Source organism: Pipistrellus hanaki (assembly GCF_964339955.1).
Source record: "Pipistrellus hanaki genome assembly, chromosome: 10".
Lineage (NCBI taxonomy): Eukaryota > Metazoa > Chordata > Mammalia > Chiroptera > Vespertilionidae > Pipistrellus > Pipistrellus hanaki.
The window spans coordinates 766262-781586 of record NC_140512.1 but is presented as its reverse complement, the minus strand read 5'-3'; the positions used below and the strand labels follow the sequence as shown (position 1 = coordinate 781586).

The 15325-nt window shown below is 64.7% G+C and overlaps 1 protein-coding gene across 3 annotated transcripts; it reads right to left on the bottom strand.

Moving 5' to 3' along the window:
- Window positions 1–4868: 4868 nt before the first annotated feature.
- On the bottom strand, window positions 4869–14011 carry UPP1 (uridine phosphorylase 1). Of its 3 annotated transcripts, none has more exons than XM_084897709.1 (9): window positions 13788–14011; window positions 10040–10104; window positions 9097–9214; window positions 7884–8042; window positions 7364–7478; window positions 6794–7003; window positions 6450–6596; window positions 5123–5262; window positions 4869–5079 (listed from the first exon to the last, which is right to left on the bottom strand). In XM_084897709.1, the coding sequence occupies exons 2-9, from the start codon at window positions 10081–10083 to the stop codon at window positions 5005–5007; spliced, it is 1008 nt and encodes a 335-aa protein (XP_084753835.1). In that variant the 5' UTR covers window positions 10084–10104; window positions 13788–14011; the 3' UTR covers window positions 4869–5004. The 3 variants fall into 3 exon arrangements, with proteins under 3 accessions (XP_084753835.1, XP_084753833.1, XP_084753834.1); XM_084897707.1 differs by having other exon boundaries at window positions 4869–5035; XM_084897708.1 differs by lacking the exon at window positions 13788–14011 and adding an exon at window positions 10771–11039.
- Window positions 14012–15325: the final 1314 nt, after the last annotated feature.

The following is a 15325-nucleotide window of genomic DNA, read 5'->3' as shown; positions in this document are numbered from 1 at the left end:
CGTCCCCAGGCTGGGCCCGTGCCGCCCCCGCACCCCGTCCTCACCATCCATGTCCCCAGGCTGGGCCCGTGCCGCCCCCGCACCCCGTCCTCACCATCCATGTCCCCAGGCTGGGCCCGTGCCGCCCCCGCACCCTTTCCTCCCCGCGTCCCCAGGCTGGGCCCGTGCCGCCCCCGCACCCCGTCCTCCCGCGTCCCCAGGCTGGGCCCGTGCCGCCCCCGCACCCCGTCCTCCCCGTGTCCCAAGGCTGGGCCCGTGCAGCCCCCGCACCCCGTCCTCTGTCCCCAGGCTGGGCCCGTGCCGCCCCCGCACCCCGTCCTCCCCGTGTCCCAAGGCTGGGCCCGTGCAGCCCCCGCACCCCGTCCTCTGTCCCCAGGCTGGGCCCGTGCCGCCCCCGCACCCTTTCCTCCCCGCGTCCCCAGGCTGGGCCCGTGCCGCCGGGGGCGCGGGCGTGGCAGGCCCCGAGGAGAGCAGCCGGGCCGCTCCCTCTGCAGCCCCTGGCGGAAGGGGTAGTGAACCCCGTCGTTCCCGCCTCTGCATCAGCGAGGGCACCGCGTCCGAGCCGGCGCCCGGGCTCCTGGGCCCCGCTGGGGTAGGAGGATCCGGGCAACCGGAGTGTGCGGTCACCCACCTCCTCACGCGCTTCCCCGCCTGAGGTCCCGTCATGGCGCTGCCCCGCACAGGCCCGGGCCTCAGAGGGACGGCCTCAGAGGGCTGTCCCGCCATGGCGCTGCCCCGCACAGGCCCGCTGCCCGGCCGCCGGCTCCCCGGCCGCTCCACTGCGGCCCACATCCCTGCTGGCCAGAGGGCCACGGCCTGGCGGGGGCGGCACGCACGCACGGCCACGCACGCACAGACTCGGATTTGGGTTTGCTGTTGCCGCGCCCGGTCTCCCTGGCCTCCCACCTCCAGGCCCGTCCTGTCCTCTGAGTGCTGCTACCCGGTTCCCTTTGCGGGTAACACCCGGTCCTTCGCGAGAACAGGAACAGCACTTCGCACCACGGGGACTGTCGTTTTTCCTAAAAACCAGGATCAGAAAAGCCCAGCCGTGGTGCTCCCATCTCAGGTCTGTACGTGACTGCCTCCATCAGCACCAGCGTCGGGACTGTGGGAGCAGAGGCGTCTGCTGACCTCCGCCTGTGGCAGGACTGGTCATGCCCACCCCAGGGACCGGTTCTCACGGCTGGCAAAGGGGCCGCGCTGCTCAGCTGGCCGAGGGCACCTGCAGGGAGGCCGACTGGGCGGCTGAGGCTGGCTGCCCCTTCCCCAGGCCCGGAGGACACGGAGCGGCAGACAGGCGTGGCCTGAAAGGCCCTGAGGATGGAACTTCCTGGGACCCGCTCTGACGCTGAGGCCGCCCCCAAGGAGAGCTGGTCCCGGTGCTCTGTGCCGGGCCGGGCTTACAGGGATCACAGGACCAGCCCCTTACCGTCCTTGCTGCCCTGCCACCCCATCCCTTCTCTCCTGCCACTCCACTAGATCCTTCCATTGAGGTTGGAGTCCGAGGGGAGGTGGCCAGGCCGGCACACAGCGGAGAGAACCGGCTAAATCCAGGACAGCAAGACCTGCCGACGGTGTTGCTCAGTGGCTGAAGGTGGTCCCATCACGAGAGGTGGCCAGCTCACTTCCCAGTCAGGGCACATGCCCAGTAGGGGGCGTGCGGGAGGCAGCCCATAGACATTTCTTCCTCATCAATGTTTCTGTCTCCCTCCTCTCCCTGAAATCAATTTTAAAAAGAACAGGAAGGGCCGAGCCCCTCCCTCCACACTCATCTGTCCCTGCTTGGACGCACGGTTCGACCCAACGTGCTGGGTCAGAGCTGACTGGCTCCCTCATGAGCATGCCCCAGACTTGGATGTAGGAGATTAACATACACACACTCGGCTGGTCCCTCTGAAAGGTTATGCTAATGCAGTTTAAAAATTAAAATGTAAATTATTCAGCAATTTCAGGTAAAATGGTCTCTTTGTCTCTCTGTAAAAGCTTTATTAAAATTATGGGCAAAAGCAATTAGAAGTTTTAGAGTTGAAAGAAGTTGCGTGACCCAAATGTTTCTTAATTGTAACTTATAAATCCTGAAAAAAATAAATAACCTCTTGGGTGATTTAAATAACTCATTTCCTCTGACACTGAAATTCCATCCAGCTAGTTTCAATCCCTTCTCACGAATCTGAATTAGCCTGTCTCCTCGCTCTAATAGAAAACCATAATTCCAACTTGCAGCGAAAGCCCATTTGTTCCAAAGACAACAGATGGACAGAAACACGAGGGTTTATCTTCTCGTGCTATCTGGTGCCCTCGGAGCTAAGAAAATAAAGGAGCCGCAAACCCCATTGGGAACGCCGAGAGGAAGGCCGCCCACACCAGCGCGGGCAGGCAGGAGGGCGGTGAGGACGGTCCCCTCTGTCCCTCTGCACAGCGAGGCCCAAGCCCACTCCCACCTTCCATCTGAGCCGCGTGGTTTTTCTCTGGGTGGAGACACCTGAACGCCTCGCCCAGGTTCACCTGCGCCTGGACACCTCGTCCCCGGGCCCCCCCATCACCCCCCAATTACAAGGCGGGACACCTCGCCCCCGGGACCCCCCCATCACCCCCAATTACAAGGTGGGACACCTCGCCCCCGGGACCCCCCCATCACCCCCCAATTACAGGGTGGGAGACACCGTTGGGGGGGCGTTCTGGCACTGCCTTTGCCGAGGACAGACGGAGGACAAGGTGCCTGAGACACCACTCAGCTCCCCAGACCCCGCCTGACTAGTTTCATCAGAACAAACCCAAAACCGTCCCCAGCCCTCTCTGGCCCGCCAGGCAGCGAGAGGTCAGTCCTTGTCACCTGACCCTCTCAGAGGGCCTCTCAGCACTGGGGAGGGAGGGAGGCGGGACCGGCCAGGACTCCGTGCGGGGAGGGACTGGCCCTCTAGAGGGAGGAACCCAGGTAACACGTGTTTGAGGGCGTTCTCAAGGTCACGTCGAGTCACCTTAGTAACCACACTGAGTTCTGAGTCCAGGTGTCAGGAGAGAGGTGTCACTGTCCCATCAGAACAAGCTCCTTGGTTCCGAGGTGCTCCCTGCGCTGGGCACGGCCGGCCCTATGAGGTCATCTCTAAGCCTCACCCCCCTACAGCCCATGACAGCAGCACCACCTGTGGGGTGACATGCCGTCCCACCCGTGGCCAGCAGAGGGCGGTGCAGGCCGAGCTTCGAGCTGCAGGTCCTCCCTGGGAGCCCTGGTCCCCGGCCCAACTGCCTTCGCTCCAGGTTCTGGGAGGAGGCACCTGAGACCCAGCCCTCCGGCTGGGAGCAGCTGCCCAGTGCCTGTGCCCCCTCTGCCGGCCACAGGTGGGACGGGAAGCTCCCAGGAAGTGGCCAGTCCCTCGGCCACACGTGCCTGGGCAGGGAGGGAGGGGCCCCACAGGCCAGGTGAGCCCCCCACCCCTCCCAGGCAAGACAACCACACAGATGGAGCCGGTGCCACTGGGCGGGGCTGAGTCTGCCGGGCACACCCAGCTGAGTGTGGGCGCTTGGGAATGGGGCAGATGGGAGGATGGGACAGGAGCCTGGGGCCGAGAGAACAGAGTCCGGCCTTGCGCCTGGGGCCGGGGTTCGAGGGGGCAGGCTCCCGGGGCCCTGACGGCCCGCCCTCAGGGCTCATCCTCCCGCTCAGCCTCCTGGTGGAGCAGCAGCCACTCCCGGAGGCGAGGGGAGAGTCCGGCTGCTTCTCCACAGCAGCCTCAGGCCGGAGGGTGGGCTCCTCCTCGAGCGTCCAGGCGGGCGAATCTGACCTCTGACCCTCGAATCTGACCTTTGACCCTTGGCTTGGAGTGACTCTGAGCCCCAGGAAAGGGCCTTCTATAGAATGCATGGACCACACCCACAGAACCCCCACAGGTCTGATACTGCCCTGCTCTCCTCCCTCTCCTCTCCCCACCCCCCCGGTCACACGGCTGCCCGCCAGAGCGGAGCCGGACTAGCCGGGGGAGCAGGACAGGTGGGGTGAGGGCCTCGGGGCACACCAGGAACCACCCTCCTCCGCGCTCACAACAGGACCCAGTACCAGAGTGGCCACTCTGCCGTGGATGCCACGAGCCACGCTGACTCCCCCGAGGGGACCATTCCCACCCACAGGCCCTGGGACCCAGCTCCCTCAGCTGGTGTGTGGGGAGCAGACCCCTGTGGCAGCGTGTTGGGCGGGCACACGGGTTTCCGCCGGAAACGTGGCTGTGGGCGAGGAGTGAGCTGTGTGTGCAGGGGGTGGCTGGGAAGCACAATGGTTAGGGGCTACCACCTCCTGCTCGGCTGACAGTCTCCGTGTCTCTGCAGAGTCCAGCCGCCAGTCACCCAGGACAATGTGGGTGTAACCTCTTGGGTTGTGGGTCAAGAGAAAGCCCGAGTCTGGCCTGGCCAGCTGCTCAGCTGGTTCGAGCGTCACCCCAACACCCCAAGGGGGCAGGTTCGATCCCCAGTCAGGAGTGTACTGGAGGCAACATATGATGTTATTTCTCTCTCTCTCTCTAAAACCCATTAAAAACAAAAACATCCTCAGGTGAGGATTTCAAAACAGGAAGCACCCAATGAATGGGTAAATAAGCGAAACAACAAACCGGTGTTTCTCTCCCTCTCGCTCTCCCTAAAAATCGGTTTTTAAAGATACCATCTGTAAAAGGAAAACTCCGGGTCTGAGTGGACCTGCGGGCTCACAGCCATGCTGCTCAGGGCCCGCTGACACGCGTGTGCGTGCGCTCCCGGCACTTCCCCCGCCCCCCGGAGCTGCCTGGGGCTCGCTGCCGCGGCTGGAAGTTACCTGGGAGTGACTGTTCCGGCCGCGGGCTCAGACTCCGTGCTCAGCGAAGTGAAATCAGACAACCACCAGCGTTTAAAAGTCTGACATTTCCCCCAAACATTTCCATTTTCAGGGGAACGTTCGTACAGAAAACCCACACCAGGCCGATCGCATGAGCGCGCCCCGGGGCCGGAGGAGGGGAGCAGGCGGGCTGGGCGGCCATATCACTGGCATCGGCTCCGGGATGCGGGGCCACTGGGCGGCCATCTCACTGGCATTGGCTCCGGGATGCGGGGCCACTGGGCGGCCATCTCACTGGCATTGGCTCCGGGATGCGGGGGCCGCGGCCCCCGCCAGGCTCTTCTTGATGAAGTGGCCGACCAGCCGCTGCGGCCGCTGCTGGTACTCGGCCAGCACGTCGTGGGGGCTGCCGATCTGGTCCCCCCGCAGGCGGTCCAGGAGGGTGACGCACACCACGGCCGCTGCGGGGGCAAAGGTCAGTCAGAGGGGAGGCGGGGCTTCCAGCTCAGCCTAGGCCCGTGGTCGGCAAACGGCGGCTCGCGAGCCACAGGCGGCTCTTTGGCCCCTGAGTGTGGCTCTTCCACAAAATACCAGGCCTGGGCCAGTCTATTTTGAAGAAGTGGCGTTAAGAGAAGTTTAAGTTTAAAAAATTTGGCTGTTGCTGAAACAAGTTTGGCTCAGTGGATAGAGCACATGTGTCAAACACAAGGCCCGCGGGCCAAATCCAGCCCGCCAGGCCTTGCAATGTGGCCCGCACCGCGCTGTCATCACTGCACTCCGCTGTCAGTTTATGACATTGTCAGTTTATGACTGCTCAGTAAACCATTCGGCCCTCGATTTAGGCTGGATTTTAGATTTTGGCCCCTTCTCTGATTGAGTTCGACACCCCTAAAGATAGAGCATCGGCCTGCGGACTGAAGGGTCCCGTTCGATTCCGGTCAAGGGCATGTACCTTGGTTGTGGGCACATCTCCAGTAGGGGGTGTGCAAGAGGCAGCAGATGAATGATTCTCTCTCATCAATGTTTCTAACTCTCTATCTCTCTCCCTTCCTCTCTGTAAAAAATCAATAAAACATATATTTTTTTTAAAAATTGGGCTCTCAAAAGAAATTTCAATCGTACTGTTGGTATTTGGCTCTGTGGACTGATGAGTTTGCCGACCACTGGTCTAGGAGACAAGGTGCCACCTGCCATCCCTCCTGAGACGGGCCCCCTGGGGACCCACAGGCATGTTGACCCACAGAGGGTCTGGGGCCATCTCCAGCCGCCACCGCCCCGCCCCCTCCTGCTCCTTCCGCCTTCACTCCCCTCCGAGTCCCAGGCACATCCCGGACTGGGAGGCAGGACTCCCACCCAGAGCTGGCCCTGCAGGGTGGCCGGGGATGGGAGGGATACACCCCAATGCAGGGTGGATGGGGACGAAATCCCAGTCTGAAAGCCAGACCCAGCGCGGGGCTGGTGGTGGCCGTGGCCCGGAAAACCTGAGAGACTCACAGACACTGAGAGCCCTGCCCTCGGCCCTGCGACCATCACAGGCGATCCCCGTCCAGCGCAGGCCGCGGGGCAGGCGGGCGGAGGCAGACGCGGGGTGGGCCCCGGGAGGGCGGGCCGGGCGGGAGGAGGGAGGGGGCAGCCCGTGTCCGCCTACCTGGGAGGCCGCAGGCGCTGCACATGGCGGCGAACACGGACGACTCCATCTCGATGTTGCGGACGCCGGCCGCGTGGGCCGCCCGCAGGTACTCCTGCTTGTCCTGCTCCGTGTAGGAGCACAGCGCCCCGTCCAGCCGGCCCTGCCCTGCGGGTGCGAGGAGAGGCCCTGCTGGGGACGGCGGGGCGAGGGGGGCTCCCGCAGGGCGCAGGGGTGCTCTGCCCGGCCGCCTGCCCTGAGCCCGCACGCCTCTCCCGCAGGCGTGGCCGCCGTGGACAGCGCCGGTGAGACCGGGGACGGCCCCCTCCCTCTCCCCCCCACCCCCCCGCAGGGCCGGCCCACACCTTCGTAGAAGTCCAGCGTGCACATGGTGTTGCCCACGACCGTGGGGAACTCGTCCAGGTCGGCGGCGCACTGCGCCAGCTCCCGCACCAGCCGCGCGTCCAGCTCGGTGCCGCGGACCACCCGCCGCCCCAGCACCAGCTGCTCGAACTCGGGCTTGAAGCAGGCGTCCACCGCCTGCCGGGTGATCACCACGGAGCCGGGCTCCAGACCTGGGGGCAGGAGCCGGTCACCGCCGCTGGGGGGCGGGGGCGGGGCCGGAGGGCGCGGCCCGCACACCCGGGAGCCGGCCCATCCGCACACCACACACTGAAGCTGGTAACCTTCAATTTTCCCTTAAAGATGTGTTTTTATCGATTTCAGAGAACATCCATGATGAGAGAGGTTCACAGACTGGCTGCCTCCTGCACGCCCTCTAGTGGGGATGGAGCCCACAACCCGGGCATGTGCCCTGACTGGAATTGAACTCTGACCTCCTGGTTCATAGGTCGAGACGCTCACCACTGGGCCACACCAGCCGGGCTCACCAGCAGCGTTCTAAGAACAGGTAAGGCCCGGCCCCGGCCACTCACCTATGCCGCCCGACGTGCCGATGCGGATGGCGGTGACGCCGGAGCAGCGGGCGTGGTACAGCAGCTTGAGCAGCTCGTGCAGCATGATGGCGATGGAGGGGATGCCCATGCCATGCTGGCGGGAGAAAGGGCGTCAGGCCCGTGGCCCGTGTGCTGCCGCGCCCTCACCCCGACCCCGATCCCCACCTCCATCTCACCCCGACCCTGCCCCCCCACCCCCACCCCGGCACCACAGAGCACCAGCCTCGGCACAGAAACCAAAAGCCGTGCAACTCGGGAGGCAGAAGGAGCACAGGGCCATCCCCAGGACCCACACAGCCGGCCGCCCACAGCTGGCTGCCCTCCCGCGCCCGCTCCCCCGGCTCCCCCGGCTCCCCCTGCTCCCGGCTCCCCGGCTCCCCGCTCCTGCTCTGCCTGCTGGCCCAGCCCCTGGTGCCTCCCGGTTCCGCCCGTCCTCCCGGCCCGGCAGGCCTGTGCGGAGGACCGGGCCTGCAGAGCCCAGGCCCCGGGCGGCACTCACGCTGACGGACAGCACGGGCCCCGCTTTGAACATGGCGTAGCGGTCGGTGCCCGCGCAGATGTTGGGGTACTCCTCGCCCGGCCGGCCCAGGCCCAGCTCCGCGGCCGCGTACTGGATGAAGGCACTCATCCGGGAGGGGCTGCCCCCCACGCACACGAACTGCGGGCAGAGACAGCGTCGGCGAGCCCCCCCCCCACCCCACCCCACCCCCGCCCGGCGACACGGGCGCCCCCTGGAACCTGCTGGGAATGCCGCTCCCTGGCCCAGGACAGACTGCCCGGGCGCCTCCTGGCGATTCTGGGGGCCTGGCTGGGGGCGGGTCACACTCAGCAGAGCCCCGGCTCCCCGGCGGGGCCCAGGCCTGCTTCCCGGGGGGCGGGGGGGGGGGGGGGTCTGCCTGCGGCCTCTGAGCAGCACACGGACAGCGGCTCAGTCTGGGAGCCGGGGTGGACCAGGACGGCACGGCTCCTCGCTGAGCGGCCCAGGCCCCACGGCCCATCTGTAAAGTGGCCCCAGCTGGTGTGGCCCAGTGGTTAAGCACCAACCTATGAACCAGGAGGTCAGGGTTTGATTCCCGATCAGGGCACAGGCCCGGATTGAGGGCTCAATCCCTAGTGTGGGGTGTGCAGGAGGCAGCCGGTCAGTGATGCTCTCTCACCATGGATGTTTCTCTCTCCCTCTCCCTTCCCCTCTGAAATCAATAAAAACATATTTTAAAAAAATAAAAATAAATAACAAAATAAAGCAGCTCTGTCTACTCCCTCTCACCACCACCCACGCAGCAAACGGCCATCCTGGGGCGCCGGGGCTGGTGGGGCACGGGAAGTGGCGTGGAGGGCGGACTGGGAAAACTACAGGCCGTCACTGTGTGTGTGAGAACTCCCTTTCGTCTTGTTTACACGAGGAAAGCCAGGAAGACGCCAGCTTCCGGGAGTTAAGGGTCAGAGAACCAAGTCTCTGAAGACGAAAAAGCCACTGAGCGGGGGAAGGACCGGCAGTGAGCGTGTTCGTACGGACCAGGCCCGCGGCCTCTGCCTGTCCCGCCCCAGCGATGCCGTGTCCCGCCCCTGCCCCGTACGGCCCAGCACACCCCGATGACCACGGGCGTCCCGGGACAGTCTGACAGCCCGCGGCTGGGTGAGCGGCCTCTGTGGGCGTGGACTCGGGCCCGGCAGGGCGGCTGGGCAGACAGACGGGGAGCCCCGCTCCTCACCTTCACGTCCCCGAACATGGCGGGCAGGTCGTGCGAGCTGGTGCTGAGGCTGAAGTGGTAGAGGATGTCCTCCTTCATGGCGGCGATGTTCGGGTTGCAGAGCTGCAGGGGGCGCTCGCTGTCCCCGCGGGAGAGCGGTCAGCCGGGCGCCGGGTCCCGAGGCCGCATGGCGACGAGGTGCCCAGGGGGGTGAGGCCCGAGGTGGGTAGGACAGCCCCACGCCACGCGGGACCCCCTCCCCCCGGGACCCCCTTCCTGCACCCCCCTTCCCCTAGGACCCCCTCCCCCGGGACCCCCTATGGCCTGTCTACCCTCTCCCCTCCCCCCCTCCCCATGCCCAGGCCCCAGTCTGGAGAGTGAACTGGAAAGCACCCCAGGAACCTAAAGTGGCCAAGACCCAAAGGCCTGCCCAACCAGCGTGGCTCAGGGGTGGAGCACCAGCCCATCAACCAGGAGGTCACGTTCAATTGGTTCCATTCCCGGTCAGGCAATGCCCGGGTTGTGGGCTCCTTAACCAGTAGGGGGCGTGCAGGAGGCGGCCCATTGGTGAATCTCTCTTAAATATCAAAAGGCTCCATCACAAGCCCTGGCCAGTGTGGCTCAGCGGTGGAGCATCGGCCCAGGCACAGAACGTGGGTGATTCCCAGTCGAGGGCACGTCCCTGAGCTGCAGGTTCGATCCCTGGCCCCAGCTGGTGGGTGTGGGAGACAACCGATCTATGCATCTCTCTCACATCGATGTTTCTCTCTGTCTCTCTCTCCTTCCTCCCCTCCCTCCCACTGTCTCTGAAAACCAGTGGGAAAAACATCCTTGGGTGAGCATTAACGAAATTTTAAAAGAGGCTCCACCTGCTCTGCGCCCACCATCTCGGTCCCCAGCCTGTCCCGCCGTCCACTCGCACAGACCCCTGAGTCAGCACCACCCAAACCCGCCCGGGGCTCACCTGTGGGGCTCAGGCTCCTCTGTGCCACCTCCCGGGAGGGCCATGCTGGCAGCTGTGGCAGGAACCTGGGGGCAACGGGGAACCGTGTGAGGCGGACAACGGAGCCACAGAACACTGAGGGCGACTGAGCACAGATCAAGTCAACGGGACGTGGTGCGAGCGCAGCCCGGGAGCCTGGGAGGGGACAGAGGGGACGGGAGAGGAGATAGGTGACAGGAGGGGACGGAGGAGGCCGGGCAGGGGCTCCTGAGGGGCTCTGCTCCCAGCCTCGCTGGCTGCTGCCGACTGGCTCATGTGGGGGCTGGAGGCACAGCCCGGCTCAGCCTGCTGAGGGCGTCAGAGCAGAGCCCTCAGTCCTGTTGAAGTGATTGAACTACAGTGACCCCGGGTAGGGTCCCAGGTCACGGGACCGTGTAGCCTGCAGACACTGACAGGCGGCCTGGGCCCAGCAGACCGCGGCCTGGGCGTCCGGCCGCCCCCTGTCCCCTCGGCCTCAGCACCGCCCGGAGGAAGGGCCGCTCAGGTTCCGCTCCGGGGCCTGCCCGGAGGACCGAGGCTGGTGCGGTTTCAATCGCACTGTACGTGCGTGCCCGCACATATTTTGTGGAAGAGCCACACTCAAGGGGCCAAAGAGCCGCATGTGGCTCAGAAGCCGCAGTTTGCCGACCACTGGATTAAGGTACCACATTATGTGTCCTTATCCCCCATTGCCCCTCCACTCATGCCCTCACCTGCCAGAAACTGGTCATCGTCAACAACCCCCACTGCTCTGGAGGGTCAGAGCCAGGCCGCTCAGGGCTTGGTGGAAACTGTCAGCTGAAGCAGCTCCACCTCTTATGTAATTTTCTGTTACTGGCCTTTCCTGCCCAAGGGCGATGGGTGTACCCGAGTCTCAGTAAAAGGGATGGCAGGGCCAGAGCAGCCTGCAGTCCTCCCACAGAGGTGGGCTCCCGCCTGGCCCCCAGGATTTCCAAATTAACTCTTTTCTAGTTTTTATCATTTGTGTACAGCCTTCTCCAGAACCCTGACCCGGAACCCTGAACCACCCAGACGTGAAAGGGGTTCCCACACTCACCCCCTGGTGTCGGGGTCCGTTGGTCAGGCCTCTCTGCATGCATAGAGTCCTCTGGTTGATCTCTCCGCCCCCCTCCCCTGCCTTCCCTCTGAGGTTTGACAGCCTGATTGATGCTTCCCTGTCTCCGGGTCTGTTTTTGTCCATCAGTGTATGTTGTTCATTATATTCCACAACTGAGTGAGATCAGGTGATATTTATCTTTCTCTGACTGGCTTATTTCACTGAGCACAATGCTCTCCAGCTCCTGTGGGCTCGGTCCCCAGTGCGGGGCGTGCAGGAGGCCGCCGATCCCCGATTCTCTCCAGCACCGATGTTTCTCCCTCCCTTCCTCTCTGAAGTCAATAAAACGTATTTTTGTCAAGTCTGCTCCGAGAGCAGCCAGGGCTGGGACACTGCGTGTGCCCTTTGTCCTGAGACACCTTCCCGGAGGACTGACAGCTTGGCCCGGCCCAGCCTCCTGCTCAGCGGGCGAGGCTGGACCCTGGCACCGAGGGCAATGCTGGCTGCAGCAGTTTTAGGGAACATGCCTCCTAACACCGCGCACGAAGCTCAGACTCCTCCCCGCTGCGCGATCGCCCGAGTCCTGAGCCCGGCCTGCCCTCCGACCGGGCTGGGCGCTCCCGGCAGCAGGAGGGGGTCCCGGGCTCCCGGCCAGGATGCGGCGTGCCAGCCTCTGCTCTGACCTGCGGACAACCTGACCCCCTCTCAGAGGCCTGACGTGACCACAGAGCCGGTCAGGCGTTCACATGTTAGTGACGGTCAGACGTTCACATGTGGCGGGCCGTCACATCCTGGGCCGCTCCCTCCCTGACACCATGCACTGTGATCTTCACCGAGCCTGCCGCGTTCTTGCATCTCTGAGCACAACACTCTGGAATGCCTGGATACCTCGTAACCTCCCTTTTTTGCTAGCGACGGCGTCGTATACCCTTTGTGTTAAAAGGGGCGGATAAACCAGGAGGTCCCGGCTCAATTACGGACCAGGGAGGTCACACGCCCGGGGTGCCGGCTTGATCCCAGGGTGGGGGTGCAGGAGGCAGCCAATCAGTGACTCTCTCATCACTGATGCTTCTCTCTCTCTCCCTCCCTCTCCCTTCCTCTCTGAAAGCAATAAAGATAAATGTAAAGATAAATAAATGAAAGGGAGTTAACATCACCATAAAGCACATAAAGTACAAGCAGACAGGCGCTCCTGTGGGTAAGAGCTCACCACTGCCCAGGGGGATGTCCGCCCAGAACAAGCTCCTACGAGCTCACGGGGCGAAGGAAGGACCACGGCCCGGAAGCGGGGCCGAGGCCGGGGGAGGCTCCGGCAGCAGCTCCCCTCGCCTTCTGTAGAGGCCCGGCTTCCTCAGGATTGCTTCACGCCGGCTGTGGTGGCGAGGCGCTGGGCTTGTAGGGCCGCCAGGCAGGCCCCCCAGCTTGTCTGGTCAGCAGGCCCCCCCCCCCCCCCAGCAGATGTTCACAGCATTCTGCATGAACACAGTTCAGATGTTCACAGCATTCTGCATGAACACAGTTCAGATGTTCACAGCATTCTGCATGAACACAGTTCAGATGTTCACAGCATTCTGCATGAACACAGTTCACACATCCCCTGTGCGGGCGGCGAGTGTTCGCCTTAGGAGGAAGAAGCTAGAGGATCACTTTGTTATTTACTTTTGCTTTTGCAATGAGTATTAACTTCACAACCAGGAAAGGCAAACAGTCCGCTTGGACAGAGACCAGTAAAGAAAAGTTAACGTATCCGTTTTAAGGGAAATGCGCTCCGTGTGCGGGAACCCAGGCTGCACTGCCTCGGCCTCGGAGGAAAGCCCTGAGGCTGCCCAGGCCAGGACCCTGGGAGCGGCCCGGGAGGACGCAGGGCTTTGTTTTCCTGCAAGGAAATGGCCATCTCCTGTCCGCCGCGCTCCGCCATGAATGAACCAAAGGTCCCCGCGGACCCAGGCGGTGTGAGGAGCATCCGCGGGTGCGGCCGGGCGGGGCGGGGGCGCGGCCTGACGCCGGGCGCGGGGAGGGTCCGGTGGTCAAGGCCGCCCGAGTCCAGGTGCCTCCAGAGAACCGGGGGCAGGAGGCATCGCACAGGGTTCTCCGTGCGCCCCCGGGGCTGGGCCAGGGCGCGGCGGCCCGGGGAGGGTCCGGGTCCCTCCCGCCGGCGTGGAGAGCGCGGGCTGGGGAGGGGGCTCTGCGGCCACCGGCCCCTCCGCCCCGCAGGTGGAACCGCCCGGGACCCACACCCCCTGCGGCCCAGGCCGGAGAGGCCGCTGTGGGCGGACGCGAGAAGTCCGCCCTCCCGCGCCCCATCCCCCGAGCACCCTCTCTCCGCAGCCCCCTCCCCGAGGACCCCCACCGCGGACCCCCTCCCCGCGGACCCCCTCCCCCGGGACCCCCTCCCCGGGACCCCCTCCCCCGGGGACCCCCCTCCCCCGGGACCTCCTCCCCCGGGACCCCCCTCCCCCGGGACCCCCTCCCCGGGACCCCCCTCTCCCGGGGACCCCCCTCCCCCGGGGACCCCCTCCCCGGGACCCCCACCCCGGGACCCCCTCCGGCGCCCTCCCTCCGCCCGCAGCCCCTCCCGCCCGCGCCCACTTCCCCGGGAACAGCGAGGTGCGGGCGCCCGGGGCCGCCGGGGGGTGTGCGGCGGCTCCGCAGGCGGACGGGCCGGACACTCACCGCGCCGAGCTCTGCACCGGCCGAGCGGGGCCGGGACACCGGGCGCCAGGGGACAGCGGGCCGAGGTGCGCCGACCGGACCGGAGGTGGACCGGGAGGTGGACCGGGAGGTGGACCGGGAGGAGAGCCGGGAGGAGAGCCGGCGGTGACCGTAGTGAAGGGGATTCGGATCCGAGTCCGCGGCCCGCCCGCCCCGCCCCGGGCCGCGCCCCCGCTCCCCGCCCCGGCGCCCGCCCTTCCGCCCGGTTCTCCCCGGAGCGCTGGGCGGGGGCAGCGGACCGGCCGCCCCGGTCCCTCCCGCCTGCGGACGGAGCCGCCTCCCCCGGGCGGCACCGGGGACTCTCCGCGGCCGCGGGCGGAGGGGCCGGACGGGGAGGCCCGCCCCCGGGGAACGTGCGGAGGAGCCGGAGCGGACCCGGGCGGCGGGCCGTGTCCGGGCAGCGGACGGCGGGCGGCGGGCAGCGGGTCCGGCCTGAGCCTCCCGCCCGGCCTCCCCCGGGGCCGCGGGCACAGCCGGCGGCGGGCGCGGAGGAAGTGACTCAGCCGCCGCGGAGCCGCCGGATCCGGACCGGCCGCCACCTGCTCCCCGGCACGTACCGCCCCGCCCGGCCCTCCCCACCCGGCCCGCCGGCCGCCTGCCCCCCGCACGTCCCTGCCCGGGCGGGGGCGGGGGTGGAGGAAGAGTGGGGAGGAGGGGGAAGGGGACGGGAGGCCGCCCAGGAACCGGAAAACCTGACACTGAGGACGCACTTGTCAGGTGGGAGCGGGTCACCGTGGCCCTGGCCAGTGTGGCTCAGTGGGGAGCGCATCTGACTGAAGGGCCCGGCGCTGCTCCGATCCCCAGTAGGGCCTGCAGGGGGCAGCCCATCAATGATGCTCTCTCATTGATGTTTCTGTATCTCGCCCCCTTCCTCTCATTAAAAAAAAAAAAAAAAAAGGCCGAAACCGGTTTGGCTCAGTGGATAAAGCGGAGGTCTGCGGACTGAAAGGTCCCAGGTTCGATTCTGATCAAGGGCATGTGCGTTGGTTGCTGGCACATCCCCAGTAGGGGGTGTGCAGGAGGCGGCTGGTCGATATTTCTCTCTCATCGACGTTTCTAGCTCTCTATCTCTCTCCCTATGTCCCCATATGGGTATGAGGTTGAATATTACTAAAAAAAAAAAAAAAAAGACAGTAGTATGTTATCAATAACTGTTCCCAGTATTTTTCTTCTTCTCTTCGGGTGGGGATGTTTAAGAATGAGGTTGGAACTGAGGGATAGGGGGGAGGAGGAGGAGAGGAAGAAAGAGGGAAAATAGGAGTGTATTATAATGTACATTCTTCCTATTCAGTCGCACAGCCACCCACACTTTATCACGTGCATACATTCCCCAGGGACATCGGTTTGATCAAACAATATGGACACATGAGCTCACTTAATATCGCATTTAAAAAACTAATTTGAAACTTCTAATCAGGTGAGCGAGGGCATGATACGTTACTCCAGGAAGGAAGCTAAAATATTTGTGACCTTATTTGTCTTCCTGGCAATCTTCCATT